The sequence below is a fragment of the Lutra lutra genome, chromosome 6 (assembly GCF_902655055.1).
Source record: "Lutra lutra chromosome 6, mLutLut1.2, whole genome shotgun sequence".
Classification (NCBI taxonomy): domain Eukaryota; kingdom Metazoa; phylum Chordata; class Mammalia; order Carnivora; family Mustelidae; genus Lutra; species Lutra lutra.
Window position 1 is genome coordinate 66709861 of NC_062283.1, and position 26094 is coordinate 66735954.

The following is a 26094-nucleotide window of genomic DNA, read 5'->3' on the forward strand; positions in this document are numbered from 1 at the left end:
GCTGGGCATGGAGCCTGACATGGGAATCGATCTCACCACCCTGAGATCATAACCTGAGCCAAAATCAAGAGTCCAACACTTACCTGACCAAGCCACCCAGGCATCCCTATAATTGTTTTTTTAAATGACATATTCATGCTCAGACAGAAGTACATACAGACTCACAAGTACAAATAACAAAGAACAAACATCAGAGCTGCAAACTAGTTTGGTTATCTCCATCTGCCTTGACCTTTGTCCCCATCCCAGACAAAATTATTATCCATGTTTTATTGCTCTCCATAGCAAGAGATGCTGTCCGCTTGAATCACTGTTTCATTCTCACACTCTACAAATACCGTTTTGTTGGCTTCTTTTGTTTCTACTTTCAAAAGAGGGTTCTGCCCTTAATCTAGTTTTCTAAGTAACACCCTGTTGTTTGGATGCTTACAGGGTTTTCCCTTTGATTCTGGAAATCCACAAATTTTATGACCAGGCATAGGTGATTTTTCCCATGAATCCTCCCAGGTACACAGAGAATCTTTTGAAGATGATAAAATAGGTCTCTTCTTAAGATCAATGTGTAGGTGTCACGTGCTGGGAAATTACTGAAAAACTACACCTGCATTTATATGCAAGCAGATGGGGGTGGGGGGTGTCATAAGAAACACAAGCCTCCAACGTGAAGACTCAGTTTAGGATGCAGGACCATTTGTTCCCAGATAAACTTATTATAGCCAGGAAGTCTTTGAACCAAAAGCAAGCAAATAAAGGGGGAAAACCTCTAATTCATAGTCTCATTGTGAAATTCAAGATGCAGCAATAAGACAAGTGTAAACTGTATTTAAAAGGGCAGAATCCCAGAGCAAGAAAGAGTTTTATAAAGTATAAACATGTGAAGCAACAGAGGTCATGAACAGCACACTAGATCATTCAGTAACTTACAAATAGATCGATACTATTTAAAGATAAGGTAATAGTTTTCCATCTTTTTGTGTCTTTCTCAGTTTCTTTCATGTATATACACTTATGTATATAGACATGAAGGATAGATCCTTTATGTCTTTATTGAGGTTTAATCCTAGGTATCTTATGGGTTTTGTTGCTATTGTGAATGGAACTGATTCTGTAATTTCTCTTTCTACAGTTACATTGTTAGATTTCTGTACATTTCTTTCTTTTTTTTTTAAATTTTTTTATTTTTTCAGCATAACAGTATTCATTATTTTTGCACCACACCCAGTGCTCCATGCAATCCGTGCCCTCTACAATACCCACCACCTGGTGCCCCCAACCTCCCACCCCCCACCCCTTCAAAATTCTCAGATCGTTTTTCAGAGTCCATAGTCTCTCATGGTTCACCTCCCCTTCCAATTTCCCTCAACTCCCTTCTCCTCTCCATCTCCCCTTGTCCTCCATGCTATTTGTTATGCTCCACAAATAAGTGAAACCATATGATAATTGACTCTCTATGCTTGACTTATTTCACTCAGCATAATCTCTTCCAGTCCCGTCCATGTTGCTACAAAACTTGGGTATTCATCCTTTCTTTTTTCTTTATTTATTTTTTTTTTTTACAGCTTTATAAACATATATTTTTATCCCCAGGGGTACAGGTCTGTGAATCGCCAGGTTTACACACTTCACAGCACTCACCATAGCACATACCCTCCCCAATATCCATAACCCCCCCCCCTCTGCCAACCCCCTCCCCCCACCAACCCTCAGTTTGTTTTGTGAGATTAAGAGTTACTTATGGTTTGTCTCCCTCCCAATCCCATCTTGTTTCATTTACTCTTCTCCTACCCCCTCAACCCCCCATGTTGCATCTCCTCTCCCTCATATCAGGGAGATCATATGATAGTTGTCTTTCTCTGATTGACTTATTTCGCTAAGCATGATACCCTCTAGTTCCATCCACGTCGTCGCAAATGGCAAGATTTCATTTCTTTTGATGGCTGCATAGTATTCCATTGTGTATATATACCACATCTTCTTTATCCATTCGTCTGTAGATGGACATCTAGGTTCTTTCCATAGTTTGGCTATTGTAGACATTGCTGCTATAAACACTCGGGTGCACGTGCCCCTTCGGATCACTACGTTTGTATCTTTAGGGTAAATACCCAGCAGTGCAATTGCTGGGTCATAGGGTAGTTCTATTTTCAACATTTTGAGGAACCTCCATGCTGTTTTCCAGAGTGGTTGCACCAGCTTGCATTCCCACCAACAGTGTAGGAGGGTTCCCCTTTCTCCGCATCCTCGCCAGCATCTGTCATTTCCTGACTTGTTAATTTTAGCCATTCTGACTGGTGTGAGGTGATATCTCATGGTGGTTTTGATTTGTATTTCCCTGATGCCGAGTGATATGGAGCACTTTTTCATGTGTCTGTTGGCCATCTGGATGTCTTCTTTGCAGAAATGTCTGTTCATGTCCTCTGCCCATTTCTTGATTGGATTATTTGTTCTTTGGGTGTTGAGTTTGCTAAGTTCTTTATAGATTTTGGACACTAGCCCTTTATCTGATATGTCATTTGCAAATATCTTCTCCCATTCTGTCAGTTGTCTTTTGGTTTTGTTAACTGTTTCCTTTGCTGTGCAAAAGCTTTTGATCTTGATAAAATACCAAAAGTTCATTTTTGCCCTTGCTTCCCTTGCCTTTGGTGATGTTCCTAGGAAGATGTTGCTGCGGCTGAGGTCGAAGAGGTTGCTGCCTGTGTTCTCCTCGAGGATTTGGATGGATTCCTTTCTCACTTTGAGGTCCTTCATCCATTTTGAGTCTATTTTCGTGTGTGGTGTAAGGAAATGATCCAATTTCATTTTTCTGCATGTGGCTGTCCAATTTTCCCAACACCATTTATTGAAGAGGCTGTCTTTGTTCCATTGGACATTCTTTCCTGCTTTGTCGAAGATGAGTTGACCATAGAGTTGAGGGTCCATTTCTGGGCTCTCTATTCTGTTCCATTGATCTATGTGTCTGTTTTTGTGCCAGTACCATGCTGTCTTGATGATGACAGCTTTGTAATAGAGCTTGAAGTCTAGAATTGTGATGCCACCAACTTTTGCTTTCTTTTTCAATATTGCTTTGGCTATTCGAGGTCTTTTTTTTTTTAGGATTATTTGTTCCATTTCTTTGAAAAAAATGGATGGTACTTTGATAGGAATCGCATTAAATGTGTAGATTGCTTTAGGTAGCATAGACATTTTCACAATATTTATTCTTCCAATCCAGGAGCATGGAACATTTTTCCATTTCTTTGTGGTCTTCCTCAATTTCTTTCATGAGTACTTTATAGTTTTCTGAGTATAGATTCTTAGTCTCTTTGGTTAGGTTTATTCCTAGGTATCTTATAGTTTTGGGTGCAATTGTAAATGGGATGGACTCCTTAATTTCTCTTTCTTCTGTCTTGCTGTTGGTGTAGAGAAATGCAACTGATTTCTGTGCATTGATTTTATATCCTGACACTTTACTGAATTCCTGTACAAGTTCTAGCAGTTTTGGAGTGGAGTCTTTTGGGTTTTCCACATAGAGTATCATATCATCTGCAAAGAGTGATAGTTTGACTTCTTCTTTGCCGTTTCGGATGCCTTTAATTTCCTTTTGTTGTCTGATTGCTGAGGCTAGGACTTCTAGTACTATGTTGAATAGCAGTGGTGATAACGGACATCCCTGCCGTGTTCCTGACCTTAGCGGAAAAGCTTTCAGTTTTTCTCCATTGAGAATGATATTTGCAGTGGGTTTTTCATAGATGGCTTTGATAATATTGAGGTATGTGCCGTCTATCCCTACACTTTGAAGAGTTTTGATCAGGAAGGGATGCTGTACTTTGTCAAATGCTTTTTCAGCATCTATGGAGAGTATCATATGGTTCTTGTTCTTTCTTTTATTAATGTGTTGTATCACATTGATTGATTTGCGGATGTTGAACCAACCTTGCAGCCCTGGAATAAATCCCACTTGGTCGTGGTGAATAATCCTTTTAATGTACTGTTGAATCCTATTGGCTAGTATTTTGGCGAGAATTTTTGCATCTGTGTTCATCAAGGATATTGGTCTGTAGTTCTCTTTTTTGTTGGGATCCTTGTCGGGTTTTGGGATCAAGGTGATGCTGGCCTCATAAAATGAGTTTGGAAGTTTTCCTTCTATTTCTATTTTTTGGAACAGTTTCAGGAGAATAGGAATTAGTTCTTCTTTAAATGTTTGGTAGAATTCCCCCGGGAAGCCGTCTGGCCCTGGGCTTTTGTTTGTTTGGAGATTTTTGATGACTGTTTCAATCTCCTTACTGGTTATGGGTCTGTTCAGGCTTTCTATTTCTTCCTGGTTCAGTTGTGGTAGTTTATATGTCTCTAGGAATGCATCCATTTCTTCCAGATTGTCAAATTTGTTGGCATAGAGTTGCTCATAGTATGTTCTTATAATTGTCTGTAGTTCTTTGGTGTTCGTTGTGATCTCTCCTCTTTCATTCATGATTTTATTTATTTGGGTCCTTTCTCTTTTCTTTTTGATAAGTCTGGCCAGGGGTTTATCAATCTTATTAATTCTTTCAAAGAACCAGCTCCTAGTTTCGTTGATTTGTTCTATTGTTTTTTTTGGTTTCTATTTCATTGATTTCTGCTCTGATCTTTATGATTTCTCTTCTCCTGCTGGGTTTAGGGTTTCTTTCTTGTTCTTTCTCCAGCTCCTTTAGGTGTAGGGTTAGGTTGTGTACCTGAGACCTTTCTTGTTTCTTGAGAAAGGCTTGTACCGCTATATATTTTCCTCTCAGGACTGCCTTTGTTGTGTCCCACAGATTCTGAACCGTTGTGTTTTCATTATCATTTGTTTCCATAAATTTTTTCAATTCTTCTTTAATTTCCTGGTTGACCCATTCATTCTTTAGAAGGATGCTGTTTAGTCTCCATGTATTTGGGTTCTTTCCAAATTTCCTCTTGTGATTGAGTTCTAGCTTCAGAGCATTGTGGTCTGAAAATATGCAGGGAATGATCCCAATCTTTTGATACCGGTTGAGACTTGATTTAGGACCAAGAATGTGATCTATTCTGGAGAATGTTCCATGTGCACTAGAGAAGAATGTGTATTCTGTTGCTTTGGGATGAAATGTTCTGAATATATCTGTGATGTCCATCTGGTCCAGTGTGTCATTTAAGGCCTTGATTTCCTTGTTGATCTTTTGCTTGGATGATCTGTCCATTTCAGTGAGGGGAGTGTTAAAGTCCCCTACTATTATTGTATTCTTGTCGATGTGTTTCTTTGATTTTGTTATTAATTGGTTCATATAGTTGGCTGCTCCCACGTTAGGGGCATAGATATTTAAAATTGTTAGATCTTCTTGTTGGACAGTTCCTTTGAGTATGATATAGTGTCCTTCCTCATCTCTTATTATAGTCTTTGGCTTAAAATCTAATTGATCTGATATAAGGATTGCCACTCCTGCTTTCTTCTGATGTCCATTAGCATGGTAAATTCTTTTCCACCCCCTCACTTTAAACCTGGAGGTGTCTTCGGGTTTAAGATGAGTTTCTTGTAGGAAACATATAGATGGGTTTTGTTCTTTTATCCATTCTGATACCCTGTGTCTTTTTATATTGTCTCTGTTTCTTTCTGATCTACTACTTTTAGGGTCTCTCTTTGCTTAGAGGACCCCTTTCAATATTTCCTGTAGAGCTGGTTTGGTATTTGCAAATTCTTTCAGTTTTTGTTTGTCCTGGAAGCTTTTAATCTCTCCTTCTATTTTCAATGATAGCCTAGCTGGATATAGTATTCTTGGCTGCATGTTTTTCTCATTTAGTACTCTTAATATATCATGCCAGCTCTTTCTGGCCTGCCAGGTCTCTGTGGATAAGTCTGCTGCCAATCGAATATTTTTACCATTGTATGTTACAGACTTCTTTTCCCGGGCTGCTTTCAGGATCTTTTCTTTGTCACTAAGACTTGTCAATTTTACTATTAGGTGACGGGGTGTGGACCTATTCTTATTGATTTTGAGGGGGGTTCTCTGAACCTCTTGAATTTTGATGCTTGTTCCCTTTGCCATATTGAGGAATTCTCTCCAATAATTCTCTCCAATATACCTTCTGCTCCCCTCTCTGTTTCCTCTTCTTCTGGAATCCCAATTATTCTAATGTTGTTTCGTCTTATGGTGTCACTTATCTCTCGAATTCTCCCCTCGTGGTCCAGTAGCTGTTTGTCCCTCTTTTGCTCAGCTTTTTTATTCTCTGTCATTTGGTCTTCTATATCGCTAATTCTTTCTTCTGCCTCATTTATCCTAGCAGTGAGAGCCTCCATTTTTGATTGCACCTCATTAATAGCTTTTTTTATTTCAACTTGGTTAGATTTTAGTTCTTTTATTTCTCCAGAAAGGGCTTTTATATCTCCTGAGAGGGTTGCTTTAATATCTTCCATGCCTTTTTCGAGCCCGGCTAGAACCTTGAGAATCGTCATTCTGAACTCTATATCTGACATATTACCAATGTCTGTATTGATTAGGTCCCTAGCCTTTGGTACTGCCTCTTGTTCTTTTTTTTGTTGTGAATTTTTCCGCCTTGTCATTTTGTCCAGATAAGAGTTTATGAAGGAGCAAGTAAAATACTAAAAGGGTGGCAACAACCCCAGGAAAATATGCTTTAGCCAAATCAGAAGAGATCCCAAATTGTGAGGGGGGAGAAAGGGGATAAAAAAGGGTTCAAAAAGAAAAAAAAAAAATAAAGAAACTATTTTAAAAAAGAAAGCCGATAAAGAAAAAATATAAAAAGAGGAAAAATATATATATATATTAGATAAACTATTTAAAAAACGTTAAAAAAGAAAATGGTAAAAGTTAAAAAAATTTAGCAGAAGAAGAGAAAAAGAAAAAAAAATTGAAAAAGAAAAAAAAAATTAACTGCCAGGCTAAAAAATCCTGGGGAGAAAGCCATGAGTTCCGTGCTTTGCTTTCTTCTCCTTGGAATTCCGCCGCTCTCCTTGGTATTGAAACTGCACTCCTTGGTTGGTGAACTTGGTCCTGGCTGGGTTTCCCGTTGATCTTCTGGGGGAGGGGCCTGTTGTAGTGATTCTCAAGCGTCTTTGCCCCAGGTGGAGTTGCACCGCCCTTACCCGGGGCCGCGCTGAGTAATCCGCTCGGGTTTGCTTTCGGGAGCTTTTGTTCCCTGAGCACTTTCCGTAGAGTTCCGGAGGACGGGAATGAAGATGGCGGCCTCCCGGTCTCTGGCCCGGAGGAGCCAAGAGCCCGGGGCCCCACTCCTCAGTGCGCCCTCAGAGAACAGCGCCCAATGACTCCCGTCACCCTGGCCTCCAGCCGCGCTCCGAGCTGACCGAGCCTGCAACCGGTTCAAGGCAACGCCGAGCTGAGAGTCACTCCTCGGCTCTTTCTCTGTAGCCGGCTTCCCTGTTCTAATATCGGTAAGCTCTGCGACACTCAGACACCCCTGATCCTTCTGCGACCCTGCGGGACCTGAGGCCGCGCTGACCCCGCCTGGGCTTCACCCCAGTTAAGCCTCTGGAGCGATGTCCCTCAGTGGAACAGACTTTTAAAAGTCCTGATTTTGTGCTCCGTTGCTCCGCCGCTCGCCGGGAGCCGGCCCCTCCCCCCGGGGTCTATCTTCCCGTCGCTTTGGATTCACTTCTCCGCCAGTCCTACCTTTCAGATAGTGGTTGATTTTCTGTTTCTAGAATTGCTGTTCTTCTTCTCTTCAATCTCCCGTTGGATTTGTAGGTGTTTGCAATCTTTAGATAAGCTATTTAGCTGATCTCCCGCTACCCGAAGTAGTCTCAGCCTGCTACTTCTCCGCCATCTTGACTCCTCCCCCCGATTTCTGTACATTTCTATTTAGAAAAGCAACTGATTTCTATGCATTGGTTTTGTATCCTGCCATATTGCTGAATTGCTGTATGAGTTCTAGTAATTGGGGGTGGAGTCTTTTGGATTTGCCACATAAAGTATCATGTCATCTGCAAAGAGGGAGAGTTTGACTTCTTCTTTGCTAATTTGGATGCCTTTCATTTCTTTCTGTTGTCTGATTGCTGAAGCTAGGACTTCTAGTACTATGTTGAATAACGGTGGTGAGAGTGGGCATCCCTGTCGTGTTCCTGATCCATTGATAATGATATTCACTCCAGGCTTTTCATAGATGGTTTTTATGATATTGAGGAATATTCCTTCTATCCCTATATTCTGGAGAGTTTTAATCAGGAACGAAACTTGTATTTTGTCAAATGCTTTTTCTGCATCAATTGAGAGGATCATATGGTTCTTATCTTTTCTTTTATTGATGTGGATTGGAAGAATAAACACTGTTAAAATGTCTATCCTTCCCAGAGATATTTACACTTTCAAAGCCATCCCTATTAAAATACCATTGGGGGGAAAAAAAAAACATTAGCATTTTTCAAAGAGCTGGAACAAAAAAATCCTAAAATTTGTATGGGACCAGAAAAGATCCCTAATGACCAAGGGAAGGATAAAAGAGAAAAACAAAGCTGGGGGCATCACGTTGTCTGACTTCAAGCTACATTACAAAGCTGCGATCACCAAGACAGCATGGTACTGGCACAAAAACAGATATATAGACCAGTGGAACAGAACAGAGACTCCAGAAATGGACCCTCAACTCCATGGTCAACCAATCTTTAACAAATCAGGAAAAAAATATCCAATGGAAAAAAGACAGTCTCTTCAGTAAGTGGTGCTGGGAAAATTGGACAGCTACATATAGAAGAATGAACCTGGACCATTCCCTTACACCATACGCAAAGATAAACTCAAAACAGATGAGAGATCTCCATGTGAGACAGGAATCCATCAAAATCCTAGAGGAGAACCTAGGCAGTAACCTCTTCAACATCAGTCACAGTAATTTCTTTCAAGACATGTCTCCAAAGACAGGTGAAACAAAAGCAAAAATGAATTTTGGGGACTTCATCAAGTTAAAAAGCTTCTGCACAGTAAAGGAAACAGTCAACAAAACAAAGAGGCAACCCACAGAATGGGAGAAGATATTTGCAAACGACATTACAGATAAAGGGGTGATATCCAAGATCTATAAAGAACTTACTTCTCAAACTCAACATTCAAAAAACTAATAACCCAGGCAAAAACTGGGCAGAAGGCATGAACAGACACTTCTCAAAAAAAAAAAAAAAAAAAGACATACAAACGGCTAACAGACACATGAAAAGATGCTCAACATCACTAGCCATCAGGAAAATATAAATCAAAACCACAATGAAATACCACCTTACACCAGTTAGAATGGCCAAAATTATTAGGACAGGAAACACAAATGTTGGCAAGGATGTGGAGAAAGGGGAACCTTCTTACACTGTTGGTGGGAATGCAATTTGGTGCAGCCACTGTGGAAAACAGCATGGAGGTTCCTCAAGCTGTTAAGAATAGAGCTACCCTATGACCCAGCAATTGAACTACTGGGTATTTACCCCAAAAATAGAAACATAGTGGGAAGAAGGGCCATCTGTACCTCAATGTTCATAGCAGCAATGTCCACAATAGCCAAACTGTGGAAGGAACCGATATGCTCTTCAATAGATGAATGGATAAAGAAGATGTGGTCCATATAAAAATGGAATATTATTCAGCCATCAGAAATGATGAATACCCACCATTTCCATCTACATGGATGGAACCGGAGGGGATTATGTTAGGTGAAGTAAGTCAAACAGAGAAAGACAATTATCATATGGTTTCATTCATATGTGGAACATAAGCAATAGCAAAGAGGGCCATTAAGGGAAGGGAAGGAAATCCAAAGGGGGAGAAATCAGAAAGGGAGATGAACCATGAGACTATGGACAAAAACAATCTGGAGGTTTTAGAGGGGAGTGGGGGAAGAGAGCAACAGGGTTATGGGTATTGAGGAGGGCACGTGCTACGATGAGCGCTGAGTGTGACATTTAACTAATGAATCATTGAACCCTGCATCAATGACTAATTATGTACTATAATGGCTAACTGAACACAATAAAAAATAAAAACATAAAAAAATAAAGATGAGGTAAGAAAAAAGACAAAGAAATGTAATGTTTATTGAATGCTTAATGTATGCCAGGCACTTTTCCAAACACTTTCCATGAATTAACACATTCCATGCTCATATTAACTATGTAAGGCAGATCCTGTGATTATTTTTTGCATTTTGCAAATGAACAAGTACTAATTGAGATATTTAAGATGCAATTGATGAGATCATCTTTAGACTAGAAAGAGAAATACTTGCTCATAACATAGCCCAGAAAGGCAAAAAGACAAAACATATAACAGAGGAGTTAGGAGACAGGGAGGACAGACCAAAAGCCCCAAGATTTGAGATGACTGCATGTCCAGTGTGCCCAGGACAGTTCCAGATTAAATCTGCCCTGACATTTCATCTGGATAGTGTCCCTTCACTCAAAAGAGTGTCCTGGTTGGAACAATTAATCATGTGGCTAATCTATTCAACATTCAACTGCTAGGAGTTCTATCAGAAGAGAATGAAAGGAATGTCCCAGAAGAAACATCTGAAGAGGAAATTGCTGAGGATTTTCCAGGATGAGGAATGCTATACACCCTCGAATAGAAAGTGCACACTGAGAACAAAGCAGGACTATGTAAAGACAAATCCACACAGGGAAAGAAAACTACAGAACATCAAGGATAAAAAATAATCTTCACTCGGACTTACTGTGAACTTCATATCAGCAACAACATAAGAAAAAAAAAAAATGAAATGCTTTCAAAGTGCCAAGAGACAAACAAGAATTTTTCATCCAGCCTGTCATGAGAGTATGAAAGCAAAAAAAGGGTGCCTGGGTGGCTCAGTGGGTTAAAGCCTCTGCTTTCGGCTCAGGTCATGATCCCAGGGTCCTGGGATCGAGCCCCACATCGGGCTCTCTGCTCATCAGGGAGCCTGCTTCCTCCTCTCTCTGACTGCCTCTCTGCCTACTTGTAATCTCTGTCAAATAAATAAATAAAATCTTAAAAAAAAAAGAAAGCAAAAAAAAATCTTTTTTCAGACTTAAAATGAAGAATAAGAGAGTTTACCCCTCATATACCCCAACTAAGGAACCAGTGGGATACAAGAAATACAGAAGAATCTGGAGATTGTAATAAAATATGCCAGTATTCTTGTTTAAAAAAAGGTAAAATGAAACCATCAAGCAGCAATAACAAGGTAGATACAGTTCAGTGAGTAAAGCATGCCAAGGCCTTTGTAGTTAGAAATAAGAACAGAAAACTGAAAAACCATAGATTGTATTTTTTTTTTATTTTTTTATTTTATTTTTTTAAAGATTTTATTTATTTATTTGACAGAGGTCACAAGTAGGCAGAGAGGCAGGCAGAGAGAGAGGAAGGGAAGCAGGCTCCCTGCTGAGCAGAGAAGCCGATGTGGGACTCGATCCCAGGACCCTGAGATCATGACCTGAGCCGAAGGCAGCGGCTTAACCCACTGAGACACCCAGGTGCCCCTAGATTGTATTTTTTTAAAAACTGGAGCAAGACATATGTATTCTCAATTTAAGGGTAATTACTTAAAAAACTGAAATATGGGAAGGAAAATATTATCCATCCCAAAGATAACAGAGGTAATGAAATGAACCAAAGAAAACAGATGCTAAAAGAAGACACAAACTGAAATGTCAAAAATTAAGTATAGCTACACGAAAAAAATCACAAAAAATGTAAACAAATTACACTCTATTTAAAAGCAGAGATAATCAGATTGAATAAAAATAATCAAGAACGGGTACCTGGGTGACTCAGTTGGTTAAGTGACTGCGTTCGGCTCAGGTCATAATCCTGGAATCCCAGGATTGAGTCCCGGATCGGGGTCCCTGTTCTGCAGGGAGTCTGCTTCTCCCACTAACCCCTCTCGTCTCATGCTCTCTCTCTCTCATTCATTCTCTCTCTCTCAAATAAATAAATAAAATCTTTAAAAAATAATCTTTTAAGAAATACAACAAAAACTGTACAGTAATATTTAAACAAAGGCTTAAAAAGCAATATACCAAAAGAAGCTGGTAAAGTAAAATTAATAACAGACTAAAAAGAATTTGAGGGGCACATGGTGGCTCAGTGGGTTAAAGCCTCTACCTTCGGCTCAGGTCATGATCCCAGGGTCCTGGGATCAAGCCCCGCATCAGGCTCTCTGATTGGCAAGGAGCCTGCTTCCCTTCCTCTCTCTGCCTGCCTCTCTGCCTACTTGTGATCTCTGTCAAATAAATAAATAAAATTAAAAAACAAACAAACAAAAAAAGAATTTGAGGAGTTAGGATTAACAAACATAAAGGAACAAAATAAAAATTAAAAATACAGTGTTCTAAACAGATTTAACTACTTTGATTTTTTACACACCTTTAAGAATAGGCTTAAAGCACATAAAACAAGAACTGACCAAAAGAGAAGGAAAATTTGTCAATTTGCCAATGTGCTGACAACACATTGGGAGATTATAACAGTGTGATTAATTTATTTAAATTAATTTAAATAGATTAAATTTATTTAAATCTTAATAATTAAATGATCAATATTAATAATTAATTAATTTAAATAAACTTGATTTTTTTAATTTTAATAAATTAAAATTCAGCCATGAATAGTCAATGAATAAATCTAACAAAAATGTGCAAGACTTTTACACAGAGAATTATAAAACATCATTGAGAAATAGTAAAGAAGACTTAAATGGAGAGGTAATCCATAATTCTGTATGGAAGACTCAATACTGTAAGGATGCTAATTCTCCCAAATTGATCTAGAGATTCAGTGTCATTTAAATAACTCTCTTGGGGCACCTGGGTGGCTCAGTCAGTTAGTGCCTGCCTTTGGCTCAGGTCATGATCTCAGGATCCCAGGATTCGAGCCCTGAGTCAGGCTCCACCGCAGCAGATAGTCTGTTTCTCTCCCTCTCCCTGCTTGTGCTCTCTCACCATCTCTCTCTCTCCTCCAAATAAATGAAGTCTTTAAATAAATAAATAAATCTCTCAAAGAGAAAAGTAATATTTTCAACAACTTTCATTTGCTCAATTTATTAACCATGTGAAAAAAAATATATTGATCTCCTACCTCATATTAAACACAAAAATCAATACCATGTGGATTAAATGCCTAAATATAAAAGACAATAGTATAAAATTTTAGAAGACATTATGAGGTAAGGAATGATTTCTTTTCAAAGACATAAAAACCACAAGAAAAAGATCAATGAATTTGAATATTTTAAAGATTGATAAACTTGAATACTCTAAACTCAGTAAAAGATACCATAAAGAGAATGAAAAGAGAGGCGCAGGAGGGAGAAGACATTTGCTATATTATCATCAACAAAGTAAAATACTGAGAACATCCATGAATAAGTCCAATCCAACAGAAAAATGGGCAAAAAAGAAAGAAATGAAGGAAGGAAAAAAAGAAAGAAAGAGAAGCCAAGTTGAGATAAGAGAAAGAAAAGAACATAAATTTCAAGGGAAAGAAGGCACAAATGGCTCATAAACATGAAAACATGTTCAAGCTCATTATTAACCAAGAAAATGATCATTTAAATCCCAGTGAGATACAACTTCACACCCCCTTGCTAGCAAGAATTTTTTAGTTTAACAATACCAACTGTGTGCAAGAATGAAGAACTCTGGGAACTCTCATGTTAGACATCACATGGTAAAGTGAGGTATGCACATACCCCAGGGCCTAACTCATTCGTAGCAAGTGTAGCAGGAGACAGGTACAAAAATGTTCATAGAGGCTTTATTCAGAATAGCTTGAACTGAAAACAATCCAAATGACCATCACCAGTAGAATAAACAGATTGTGTATAATAAAGTATATCAACATAGATGAATCTCAAAAACATAATACTGAACACAGTTCAGATACAGGAAAAATTAAATGATACATTGATTAGGGATACAAACATATGGTAAGGTGTAAGGAAAACCAAGACAATAATAAACATGAATTTGGGATAGTGGTCACCTTTGGGTGAGCAGAGAAAGGACTGGTAAAGGGACTGATAGTGTCCAATGTTCTTTGTCTTGGCCTGGGTGCCAGAAACATGGTTGTTCATTTGATCACTGTTCTTGAAGTATCACACACATATTTTCATACAGTCTTTTCATAAATGTGATATTTTAAATTTTAAAATTTTTAAAGTAATAAAAATAAGAGGTACTATTAGTATTATGTTACGACAGTATTGCCAGACCTTAGCTTATTTTCTACTTGCCTTGAAACAAATATTCTTCTTTTCATTGTGTCCAAAGATAACCGCGTAGCTTTTTGAAGACTGTCTAGTAATTGATGAGAGAAGAAAGCATAGACCTCTTTACATTCCTGTAACAAAAAATCATATTGAGAGTTGGGTTCAAGATGGTGGCATAGCAAGCTTCCCCACACACCAATGTATCAGAGTAGTCACAGACGTGTCCTACAGCCAGACTGAGTGCCAGGCCTACCCACCACTGAGAGAGGAATGAACACAGTAAGGAGAACCTCAATAAAGAGAGAGAAAATACAAGAAAGTACTGAAGAGGGACACCTGGGTGGCTCAGTCAGTTAACCATCTGCCTTTGGCTCAGGTCATGATCCCAGTGTCCAGGGATTGAGCCCCACATCAGTCTCCTTGCTCAGCGGAGAGCCTGCTTCCCCCTCTCCTTCGGCCTCCTTCTCCCTCTGACTGCTTCTCCCCCTGCTTGTGCTCTCTCTCTCTCTCAAATAAATAAACACAATCTTAAAAAAGAAAGAAAGAAAGAACCAAAGATAAGTTATAACTGAACTGAAAAATACACTAGAGGAGTTCAACAGCAGGCTGAGTGAAGTAAAAGAACAAAAATCAGTGAGCTGGAAGACAAAGTAATGGAACTCACCCAGACAAAGCAGCAAGATGAAAACAGAATTAAGAAAGTGAAAATATCTTAAGGGATCTTTAACATCAAGTAGTAAAAGTGCTTATGGGGAACCAAGAAGGAGAAGAGAGAGAAAAAGAGCCAGAAAAATGACTTAAAGAAATAAAGGCGAAAAACTTCGCTAGTCTGAAGAAGGAATCAGGCATCCACATGCACAAAACCCAGAGTTCCAACTAAGATGAATCCAAAGAGATCCACACCCAGACACATTGCAACTAAAGTTAGGGATAATTTAAGAGATAATCCTACAGGTGAGAAGAGAAAAACAATGTTTCACATACAAGGGGAAACCCCATAAGGCAATCAACAGATTTTCAGCAGAAACTTTATAGGCCAGAAGGAAGATAGTATGTCACATTCAAAGTGCTGAAAGAAAAAAAAAAAAAAAAAAAAAACCCTTCCAAACAAGAATTCTCTATGTGGCAAGTGGCAAAATTATCATTTAAAATTTAAGGAGAGATTCATAGCTTTCCAGATAAGCAAAAGCTAAAGGAGTCCATCACCTACACTGGCCCTAAAGAATTGTTAAAGGGATTTCTTTATGATAAAAAAATATTGGCACTAATTAATAATAACAAAACATATGAAAGTAAAATCTCACTGGAAAAAGTAAATATATGACAAAGGTAGTGAACCAATGACTTATAAAGCAAGCATGAAGGTTAAAAGATAAAAGTAGTAAAATTAGCTAAAATTTTAATAGTTAAAGGAAGTATAAAATAAAAAGATATAAAGTGAGTCACCAAAATTATAAAAACTAGAGGTGAGGAAGAAAAAAATAAAGTTTTAAAATATGTTTAAATTGAGTTGCTATCAATTTTTAAAAGACTGCTATTTAAATGGGAAATTTTATGTGACCCTCAGAGTAACCACAAAGTGAAAACTTTTACTTAAGACACAGAAGAAAACGAGAAAGGAATCTAAACATAACAGTAAACAAAGTCATCAGATTACAAGAGAAGAAAGGAACAAACAGAAAACAAAAATAGCCAGAAAGCAATGAACAAAATGGCAATATTATATATTTATCAACAATTACTTGAAATGAAAAGGACTAAATTCTCCAAACAAAATACACAAAGTAGCTGAATGGATAAAGAAATAAGACCCATCTATGTGCTGCCTATAGGAGACTCATTTCAGAAGTAAATCACACACAGACTGGAAGTTAAAGGATGGAAAAAGATCTTTTATGCAATGGAAATGAAAATAAAGCTGAAGTACCTACTCAGATCAGACAAAACACACTTGAAGACAAAGACTGTATAAAAAGACAAAGAATGGCATTACATAATGATAAAAGGAGTCAACCCAGCAAGAAGATAGGACATTTATGAATGTAGATGCACCCAACAGGAGCATCAAAATATATAAAGCAAATATTAACAGATCTAAAGGAAAAATTTGAAAGCATCCATAAATGATACACTAGCAGCCACATGCCCCAATGTTAGGGACCATTCAAGACCTCTCCGCACAAAACTTCAGGCCCAGGGAACTTAGTGCAAGTGGCAGGGTAAGAACCTGCCTCTCTAAAGGTGGCAACAAAGGCATCCAGGTGGCTCAGTTAGTCAAGCATCTGCCTTCAGCTCAGGTCATGATCCTGGAGTCCCAGGATGGAGCCCTACCTCAGGCTCCCTGCTCAGTGGGGAATCTGCTTGTGCTCACTCTCTCTCATTCTCTCTCTCAAATAAATAAATAACATCTTTAAAAAAAAATTAAAATGTACAATACCAAAATATATGGGATGAAATTTCCACCACCCTGGGACCATGGTTTGCCCCTCTCTCTAAGCCCTTCTTCCCCCCCAAAGGTGTTGCCAAGTTTATTGGTTAGAGCACAGGACAAATACTGAGCCTGGGCAGGGATCTGGGCACCATGTCTTGCTAGCACAGTGAGTCACAGCTCCAGGCCCAGGCTCTGTTCCTCTCTGCTTCTGTGTTCCTCTCTGCTTCTACACCCTTCTACATCCTCTGGGATAGGGTGGACCAGCCAGTTTGAGTTGGGTCAGAAGGCAAAGTTATCAGGCCTGAGCAAAGAGGAATAGGATCAGTGCTGGTGAATTACCAGGCTAAAACACGGGCATGACATAGTCCAATTTTTATGTTAGAGAGACCATTCTGGCAGCAATGTGGAGGATGATGGATTTGAGGGGTGATGGACCTCATGCAGCTCCAAGTGATCCCCCAATTCAAGAGACTCTGATGATCATCAGCCTTGGTCTAAGGATCCCAGCCAGTGTCAATGGGAATGCAATTGGAAGAGGACGACTGCTAGCAGGGGCATACACTTCCTCTCTCCTGCTGCCTCCTGCCACTTGATGATGGCCGCCTGAAGCACGGTATTGAGAAGAAATCTACAGCTAAAATCTAGTCTCAGTGGTGGTGAAGGGCTTTTCTATCCATTGGTGATAACCTCCTTGAGCAAGAAGGTGAAAGTGGATCAGATGTGTGCTGATTATTTCCAAAACTGTATTACAGTGTTTGTTAGAGGTGTAAAAGTGTGTAAAATAGAAGAAGTAAAAGAAGACAAGGGATTAAAAGAAAACTGGCAGGAGGAGGAGAAAGTAGGAATTAGCACAAATGTGGGAGTGGCATTCAGAATTGTGCATGACCAGAAGGATGAGGCCTAAAAAGGAACAAGAAACCCCGTATGTCCTTGTCAACCTTCATTCTCAACACATCTCAACACAACATGAAAATCTGCCCACACTGGGTTTCTCCTGGAGGGGAGTCCACAGGTTATCCCAGGGATGCTAGTAAAAAATGCAGATCCTTGGGCCCAAGTGAATCAAAATTTGGCCTTGCAAGATGGGTAACTCAATTAAACACAGTAACAAAACAGAGTTCTCCACTCTTGGGTTGGATGGACTGGCACTACAGCCCTACAAGTATGACATTTACTGTATAAGAAAACATAGCCAATCACAATACAGGGAAATGAGTTTATAAATTGTATTGATGAATCACTTTAAAAGTTGATGGTGTTGGGGAAAACTAGAAGGATGGCTAGATCTTGCGAGATCCTACAGTGTAGAATCAAAAATTACATTTTCGGATTTTGGTATAAATCCAGGTTGGTTATAAGTCCATACAGGTTGGGTGCAGAACTGCCTAGAGGAAGCATCATTTGGGGTCATCTACGGCCCAAGGAGTCCTACCTAATTCAGCTAAACTGCATGCAGTCATATCATAATAAATACCTTCTTAAATTCATCTTCTTTATCATTAACATCAACCTCAGGAATGATATTAGCCTCGTAATCAGTGCTTTCGCCCTCTTCTGTTTCACTTCCAAAAACAACATGTTTCTTCTGTTCTACAGATAAAAAACAAAAATGTATATATATATAACATTTAATGTTGAGCATTTAGTTTATTCCACATACCCAAATCTTCTTAGGAAACCTCTTCTTTAAAAGTTTTTAATCTAAAAATTTAAGACTTGTTTCAGTAGGAATCATCTTTGAATTCAATTTAAATCACCCATCTCAACAGAATCGTAATCCTACTAAGAAATACTCTTTAAATATACTCCTTCTTAGTATACAGAATTAAGAAAGATTTTAAGTAGGCTTTATATATTATCTTTCCAAAATATGTGTTGGGGCGCCTGGGTGGCTCAAAGTGTTAAGCGTCTGCCTTCAGATCAGGTCATCTCGGGGTCCTGGGATCAAGCCCCACATAGGGCTCCCTGCTCAGTGGGGAGTCTTTTCCTCCTTCTCCCTCTGCTACTCCCCCTGCTTGTGCCCTCTCTCTCTGTCAAATAAATAAAAATTAAAAATAAAATAAATAAAGTATGTGTTTACCTTTTGAGCATTTTAACTTAATGAGCTAATTGGAGTTTTTGACACTTCTGAAGAAAGCTAATTAAACTAAGTAGGAAAAACTCTAAGAGAAATAAGACAGGCCATGGATACTTACTTTTTTAATTTAAATTTAATTAATTAACATATAGTTATTACTAGTTTCAGAGGCAGAGCTCAGTGATTCATCAGTCTTACATAATATCACATGCCCTCCTTAATGTCCATCATGCAGTTACCCCATTCCCCTCCAGCAACCCTCAGTTTAGTTTCCTATGATTGAGTCTCTAGCAGTTTTTCTCCCTCTCTGATTTTGTCTTATTTTATTTTTCCCTCCCTTCCCCTATGATCCTCTGCTTTCTTTCTTAAATTCCATATATCAGTGAGATCATATGACAATTGTCTTTCTCTGATTGACTTATTTCGCTTAGCATAATACCCTCTAGTTCCAAGGTTGTGGATAGTTAAGCTCTTAGTCTTAGCCCTACTGATATTCTTGGTTATTGAAGGCTGTTCTGTGCACTAAAGAATGTTCAGCAGCATCCCTGAGCTCTACCCACTAGATGCCAGTAGCAGCCCCTCTGCTATATGACAACCAAAAATGTCTCCAGACATTTTAGCATGCTGTGCTAAAAGAAAAAAGAGAGAGATTAACATAGCAGGCCTAAGACTTGTTTGCAACATTGGTCCTTGGTTGGCATCTGATTCCCAACATTCTCTAGCTGATATAAAGGGTTCCGTGTGCCTAAGTAGTTTGTGCAAATGGTGTAGTGTATGCTGAACATGTTTTCCTTCAGGGAGTCTGGAATTTGGGTACCTGCTAAGCAGAAGGCACCCACCTGAGAACATATCCATCACTCTTGTGATTATAATATCAGAACTCAAACACTGTAACTAGGAAGCAAAATTACCTGGTAATGGTTTTGCTGTTTTCCCACTGTACTTAACTTCATAAATATTTTCAAATATTAATATAAGTTCTTTGACAGCTTCTTCCACATGCTTACTTTTGTGGTTTAGAATATCAGCCCATTCTTTTGTGTATGTCTATTAAATAAGGCAATGACTATTAATTTACAGATGCTTAAAAATACTGTAAAAACTATTAATATAACTTTAATCTCTAAAAGTATAATTAACATCACTTGAAAATGACTAGAGAGGGGTGCCTGGGTGGCTCAGTTGGTTAAGTGGTTGCCTTCAGCTCAGGTCATGATCCCAGGGTCCTGGGATTGAGCCCCACTACAGGCTCCTTGCTCAGAGGGAGCCTGCTTCTCCCCTGCCTGCTGTTCCCCCTGTTTGTGCTTGCTCTCTGTTACTCTGTTACTCTTTCTGCTTGCTCACTGTCTCTGTGTCAAGTAAATAAATAAAATCTTGAAAAAAAAAAAAGAAGAAGAAGAAGAAAATAAAATGACTAGAGATAGTTGTCAGTAGCATAATGTTTTAGATCCAAAACTGTCAATGGCTAAAGGCTGCTAAGGTCCAAGTAAAGAAAAGGAAGAGAGAAAAAGAAAAACTCAAAGTCTTTGACTTTTATGTGACTCAATCACCCGTAAACATCTACATTCACATTTAATGATGACTGGCACCTGGCTGGCTCAGTAGGTAGAACAGACTCTTAACCTTGGGATCATGAGTTCAAGTTCCATGTTGAATATAGAGTTTACTTAAAAAACTAAAACAAAAACAAAACAAAGAAAGAAATTTAAAAAAAAATTTTTTTTAGAAAGCTGAAGAACAAGAGAGATAAGGATGTCAAACATTGAAAATGAGAAGTGGTTTCAAAAAAGGACAATCCAAAGAGTTGCTTTGAGATTCAAACGAAATAAGGTTTTAAAGTGAGCATGAGGCTCATTTATGCCAGGCATCTGTTTAAGAGCTTCCCATGTAATAGCCCATTTAATTAAATGACAACCTCTTGGGATAGGTAATATCATTGTCCCCACGGATGAGAAAACCGAGGCTCAAAGAATCAGCAACTTGTCCAAGGTCACGTAGCAACTGGACAACGCAGGAGTTTGAAACCAGTGTTGCCTGATTTTAAACCCAGGGCTTTGCCTTTCTGAACTTTTCTAATAGGTTTTGGGAAGAAATTAAGAACTAATTAAATTCAGAAAAGAAAACTGGCCTATGAGGTTGAACAGGTCTTTTGACATGTCTATGATGTCCATACCTTTTAGGGAATAGAAAAATAAAAGGGAGCAGCCGACACGGGCCTTCAAACTCACTTCTGCAAGGGGATCTGAGCCTGTCCAAGCAAAAACCTCCACACAGACAAGCCTCAGAAAGTCCCATATCTCTCATACACTGCCTTTGCATGTTCCTTTCTTGACTACTGGATTGAGAGAGTTACTTCTAAGTCTCTCTCTCTCTCTCATTTATTCCACTTTGTGTGTATCTGAACCCACCCTCTTCTTTTCTCAGTCTCAGAAGAAGTGGTGTTCCTCCTCCCACCTGGAGATATTCTCCAATGCCCTACCCACCGCGCTAGCGCTTCCCACCTGGGTCCATCACTTATTCATTCCAGCCTTTCTGATTAATTCAACACAGAGGTTAACACTGGAATGACAGTGGTGAGAGCCACATCAGGTGAGCAGGGAAAACAAACAACTCTGAAGAGATTAGTGGTTGCCCAGTAGTGCTGGAAGGGTTGAGATGAAAGATGTTCTAAAACTGTGATGATGGTTGCCCAACTCTGTAAATACACTAAAACCACTGGGCTGTATACTTTAAATGGGTACGTTGTTATGTTGTGTGAATCATATCTCCATAAAGGTATTAAAAATATTAATTCGTGCCAGAAATAATCTAAGCCAGGAATTGGGGAACACAAATGGAGATGGGAAGTGAAAGATGGGAAAGTGAAGGCAGCGCGCATGGGAAGTTGGGCTGTGAATGAGAAATGAAGGGAGGTGTGGGAAGTTTTTTGTTTGTTGACAAGGAAAAGACAAGAGAACATATTAGACTGCTAGTAGGAGGGGTCCGGTGGAAGGGAAAAATGAAGATAGAGAAGAGAGGGAAGAAGACTGTGGGAGGAAGGTTGCCAAGAGGGCAAGAAAGAGTGGGATTTGTGGGCGCCTGGGTGGCTCAGTGGGTTAAGCTTCTGCCTTCAGCTCGGGTCATGATCTCAGGGTCCTGGGATTGAGCCCCACATCGGTCTCTCTGCTCAGCGGGGAGCCTGCTTCCTCCTCTCTGTCTCTGCCTGCCTCTCTGCCTACTTGTGATCTCTGTCTGTCAAATAAATAAATTAAAAAAAAAAAAAGAGTGGGATTTGGGGCCCATCCGGAGGACCGAGATTCTGAAAAGAGGTTGGAACTTCCTCCATGAGGCTTCTCTGAACTCAGTGAAGAGCAGCCTGAACTGAAGGGCAGTTCAGGGACAGACTGGAAAACCGTCAAACTAATTTTCTTTCTTTTTTATTTTTTTTAAATGAGATACAATTCACAACACAATACCACAAAGATTACCCTTGTAAAGTATACAATTCATTGGTTTTTAGTATATTCACAGAGCTGTGCAACCATTACTGCTATTTCCAGAATATTTTCATCTCCCCCAAAAAGAATTCTCAGACCCATTAGCAGTCCCTCCTCATTCACCCATCTGCACAGAGTTGGCAGCCACCAATCGACTTTCTGTCTCTATGGAGCCAAGCTGATTTGGTTGAAATAACTTTTAATACCCTTTGATGTATTTACCAGTCTTCCTATCATAACTTGGATCACATTTCCCTGATTTTCTATTCCCTTTGTGTACCTATCGAGATACAGATATGTCAGTCAGGGTTCAGTCAGGAAAACAGATGCCGCACCAGCTGTTCTACCTGACAGAATGAGAAAACGTAATATAGAGAAGTGATTAAACAACTGTTAAAGGACTCAAAAAGGCAAAAAGGGACACAAAAGTCACACGGAGAGTTACTGCAGGAAGCAGCTCCCGAACCTGGAAGAGCAAAGGCAAGAGGCTGGAGTTTCTAGAACCTGGAGCTGGGAGGTAAGGGAGCTGCCCAGCCGGCGCTCCTGCCTCAGGGCGGGGCCTTGTGGGGGTGGTACATCTGAGAAGCCCAAGAAGCGAGTTCTGGAAGAGCTGGAAAAAGCTAGGACCTAGGATTAACTGCCACTGCCAGCCAAGAGAGGTTGTCTGACTATATTGGGAACAGAAAAAAAAGCCGGAAAGGCTAAGTCTCTTCTTTCTCTTCCACTCTCCTTCTATCACCACTACTGGCAAAGTCTAAAAGGAAGCCAGGTGGCCAAGGATAAGTGCACTTTGCTCAGTATCATGGAGCAAAGGATCCAAAGTGAAGCTGGTGAAGCCAGTGGATGATAGTTTTTTTTTAAAAAGAACATAATCTCACCTAAAACCACAGTTAGATGCTCCAAGTCAAGGACCATGTCCAGGACTGCGAATATCGCTGGTTCCCAAATATGGTGTGAAACCACCGGTTGGCCCACACTAACCTCCTGCCAAAATTAGCAGTATGTGTAGTGTGTTTCCAAAACTATTTCTGTCCAGAATATTACCAGACTTGCCCTGTCATTATAAATCTTACTCTGCCTTCATTATAAAGGCCCACCTGATGACAGGTTTGTATTACTAGACCTTGGATCCGTCTGATGCAAGTGACTGGCACATATTGGTTGGCAAAGCACCCTTCAAAATTCCAGCTCTTGTATCTTAACTTATCACTTATCTAATAGTAATAGCATCTGCTGGTGGGATATCAATGCAATCACCACATTCAAACTCGATCACCCTTTATCTATTCTAATTTCCCTGATTTGTGTGATCGGTTTCTCTTTCTATGCATATAAAATTTCTTCATTAGTGTGTGCAAAGTAAATTTTATCTGGTAGTGTGAATTTTTCTTCCACAACAGTTATAGGTACATACCAATAGAAAATGATTACCATTGTAAATGGGTCAAAAAGAAGGATACTGATAGAGGTATTTCCTGTTCCTTTGTATTCTGCTTGTTTATAAGTGAGACCTGGTGTGAAGTGCATAGAGTCAGATTCTAGAATGAGTGAGAAGAAAATGACAGGCAGGAAATTACCCCTAGCACCCCTTCACCCCCCTGGGGCAGGAAGCCAGCAACTTTTTCTTTGGAAAATTTCATTTGCTCAGAAAAGACCTTTCCAGCATCTGAAGGGCAGTCCCTCCTAGAATAATACAGAATTCAGGAAACAGAGCAGACAGGGAGAGTTCCAGGTTAATAATTTTGCAGCTGACCTAGAGACTAATCAACCCAGGTTAAAAATAGGTAGTCAGAGGGCTCTGAGAGGAAGTCTCTTGGGGGGAAAATTGGGAGTCCGATATAATAGTGTATTTGAAAGAAAATGTGAAAACAGAAACAATCAGGAACCCCAAGCAAAACAAAAAAGTTGTTTAAGAAAAAACACATTACATGTACAATATATGGTTCTGCATTGGCTAATATTTGTATGGGCATAATTAAGTGTTGCTATTTACCATTATTGTTTAACTAAAAATTATTTTATAACTATATTGAGAAAACAAGGGAGGAGTGATAGAGGATAGGGTCAAAGAAATAAATGCTCACTTATTAAAGCAGGAAGCAAATAATGTGCAAATTTGTCAATTCAAGAAGCAGTACCCCAGATATACTACTTGGGAGATGCAGAAATAATACTATAAGGAATAGCTAAAAGTTTAAAATTGAGTGCCTTTCCTAGGACCCAAATTGTGATCTCCATATACTATTTTGTACTGGTAAAGTGGAAAGGAATGAGGGCTGACTGGAGAAATGGGTGATCCCAGACCTGGGACAGGAAATGTAAAACATGAGCCCATGATACCCTATAGTTCCAGAAAGCAAGGGAGCTTTCAAAGACTACCGGAGTCATATAAAAAAATATAGAAGCCAGCCTGAAGGATTCCACTGAACGAAGATGGAAAAATTTTTAACGCCAAAAAGACATTTTCCAAAAAGACATACAAATGGCCAAGAGACATATGGAAAGATGTTCAATGTCCCCGATCAGGGAAATACAAATCAAAATTATAAGACACCACCTCACCCCTGTCAGAATGGCTAAAATAAAAAACACAAGAAACAAGTGTTGGGTGAGGACGTGGAGGCAAAGGAACCCTTTTGTACTATTGATAGGGATGCAAACTGGCACAGCCATACTGGAAAACAGTATGGAAGTTCCTCAAAAGGTTAAAAATAGATCTACCAGTAATCACATTACTGGGTATTTACATAAAAAATGAAAAAAAAAAAAACATTAATTCAAAGGGATCCATGCACCCCTATGTTTACTGCAGCATTATTTATAATAGCCAAATTATGGAAGCAGCCCAAGTGTCCACCAATAGATGAATGGATAAAGATGTGATATGTAGAAACAAGGGAATATTTTCCCACCATAAAAGAGAATGAGATCTTTCCATTTATAACAACATGGACAGAAACAAAACAAAAGACCAAATGAACAAACAGACAGAAACAACAACAACAACAACAAAACAGAAACAGACTGATAAATATAGAAAACAAACTGGTGGTTGCCAGAGGGGATGAGGGTGGATAAAATAGGTGATGAGAATTAAGAGGTACAAACCTCTAGCTATAAATCCATCAGAGAGATGTAAAGTATAGGATAGAGAATATAGTCAATAATACTGTAATACTGTACGGTGACAGGTGGTGACTATGCTTATTGTGGTGAGCACTGAGTAATGTACAGAATTGTCAGATCACTGTGTTGTACACCTGAAACTAATTTAACATTATATGTCAAGTATATTTCAACAATTAAAAAAGAGAGGTGCCTAATCATATTTTCTTCCTGAGAAACAGTGCTAGCACCATTTAATTAATCCGTCATTCTCCCCACTGAACTAAAATATTACCTTTGAAGGTGTATTAATTTTTTATTGTGCTCTTTTTCTCCTAGAGTCTTTACTTTGTTCCTCTAAATTATATATTTTTTCTGTTAATGCCATATTGATTTGATTACAATGGCTTTAATAAAATTTTTTATTACCTATTCTTCATTATTTATCATTTTAAAATAATAGAGTTTAATGCAATTTGATAAATAAATGTATAGGAATTCTAACTGCAAGTGCATTAAACTTATACAGTAACTTGCAAAAAAAAAAAAAAGACATTTTTCACAGTAGGTTAAAAACAAAATCCAGCTAAATGTTCTTTAGAAGAAAAAACCTAAAATAGGAGAACCCAGAATGGTTAGAAAAAACAGACTAGAGAAAGATATATCTGGAACATAATAACCAAAAAAGTCTGGTGTAGCTATAATAATGACAAATAAAATAGTCTTCAAAGATTAAAAGCTTAACAGTGATAGAAGGAACAAATGATCAGGAAGACACGATCATTTTAAACTTGCATGCTCCAAGAACAAGATATAAAAATGGGCCATTTTGTGTTGTC

At 38.9% G+C, this 26094-nt stretch overlaps 1 protein-coding gene across 5 annotated transcripts in view; it reads right to left on the minus strand.

Annotated features, from left to right (window-relative positions):
• Positions 1–26094, minus strand: part of DNAH8 (dynein axonemal heavy chain 8) — a 352138-nt gene that overhangs the window by 234550 nt on the left and 91494 nt on the right. For all 5 annotated transcript variants that reach the window (XM_047734783.1, XM_047734782.1, XM_047734781.1 and 2 more), the window contains 3 exons: positions 19586–19721; positions 18072–18187; positions 14191–14297 (listed from right to left, as the gene is read on the minus strand). In XM_047734783.1, coding sequence (XP_047590739.1) covers positions 14191–14297; positions 18072–18187; positions 19586–19721 — 359 coding nt within the window. The remainder of the gene's footprint in view (positions 1–14190; positions 14298–18071; positions 18188–19585; positions 19722–26094) is intronic.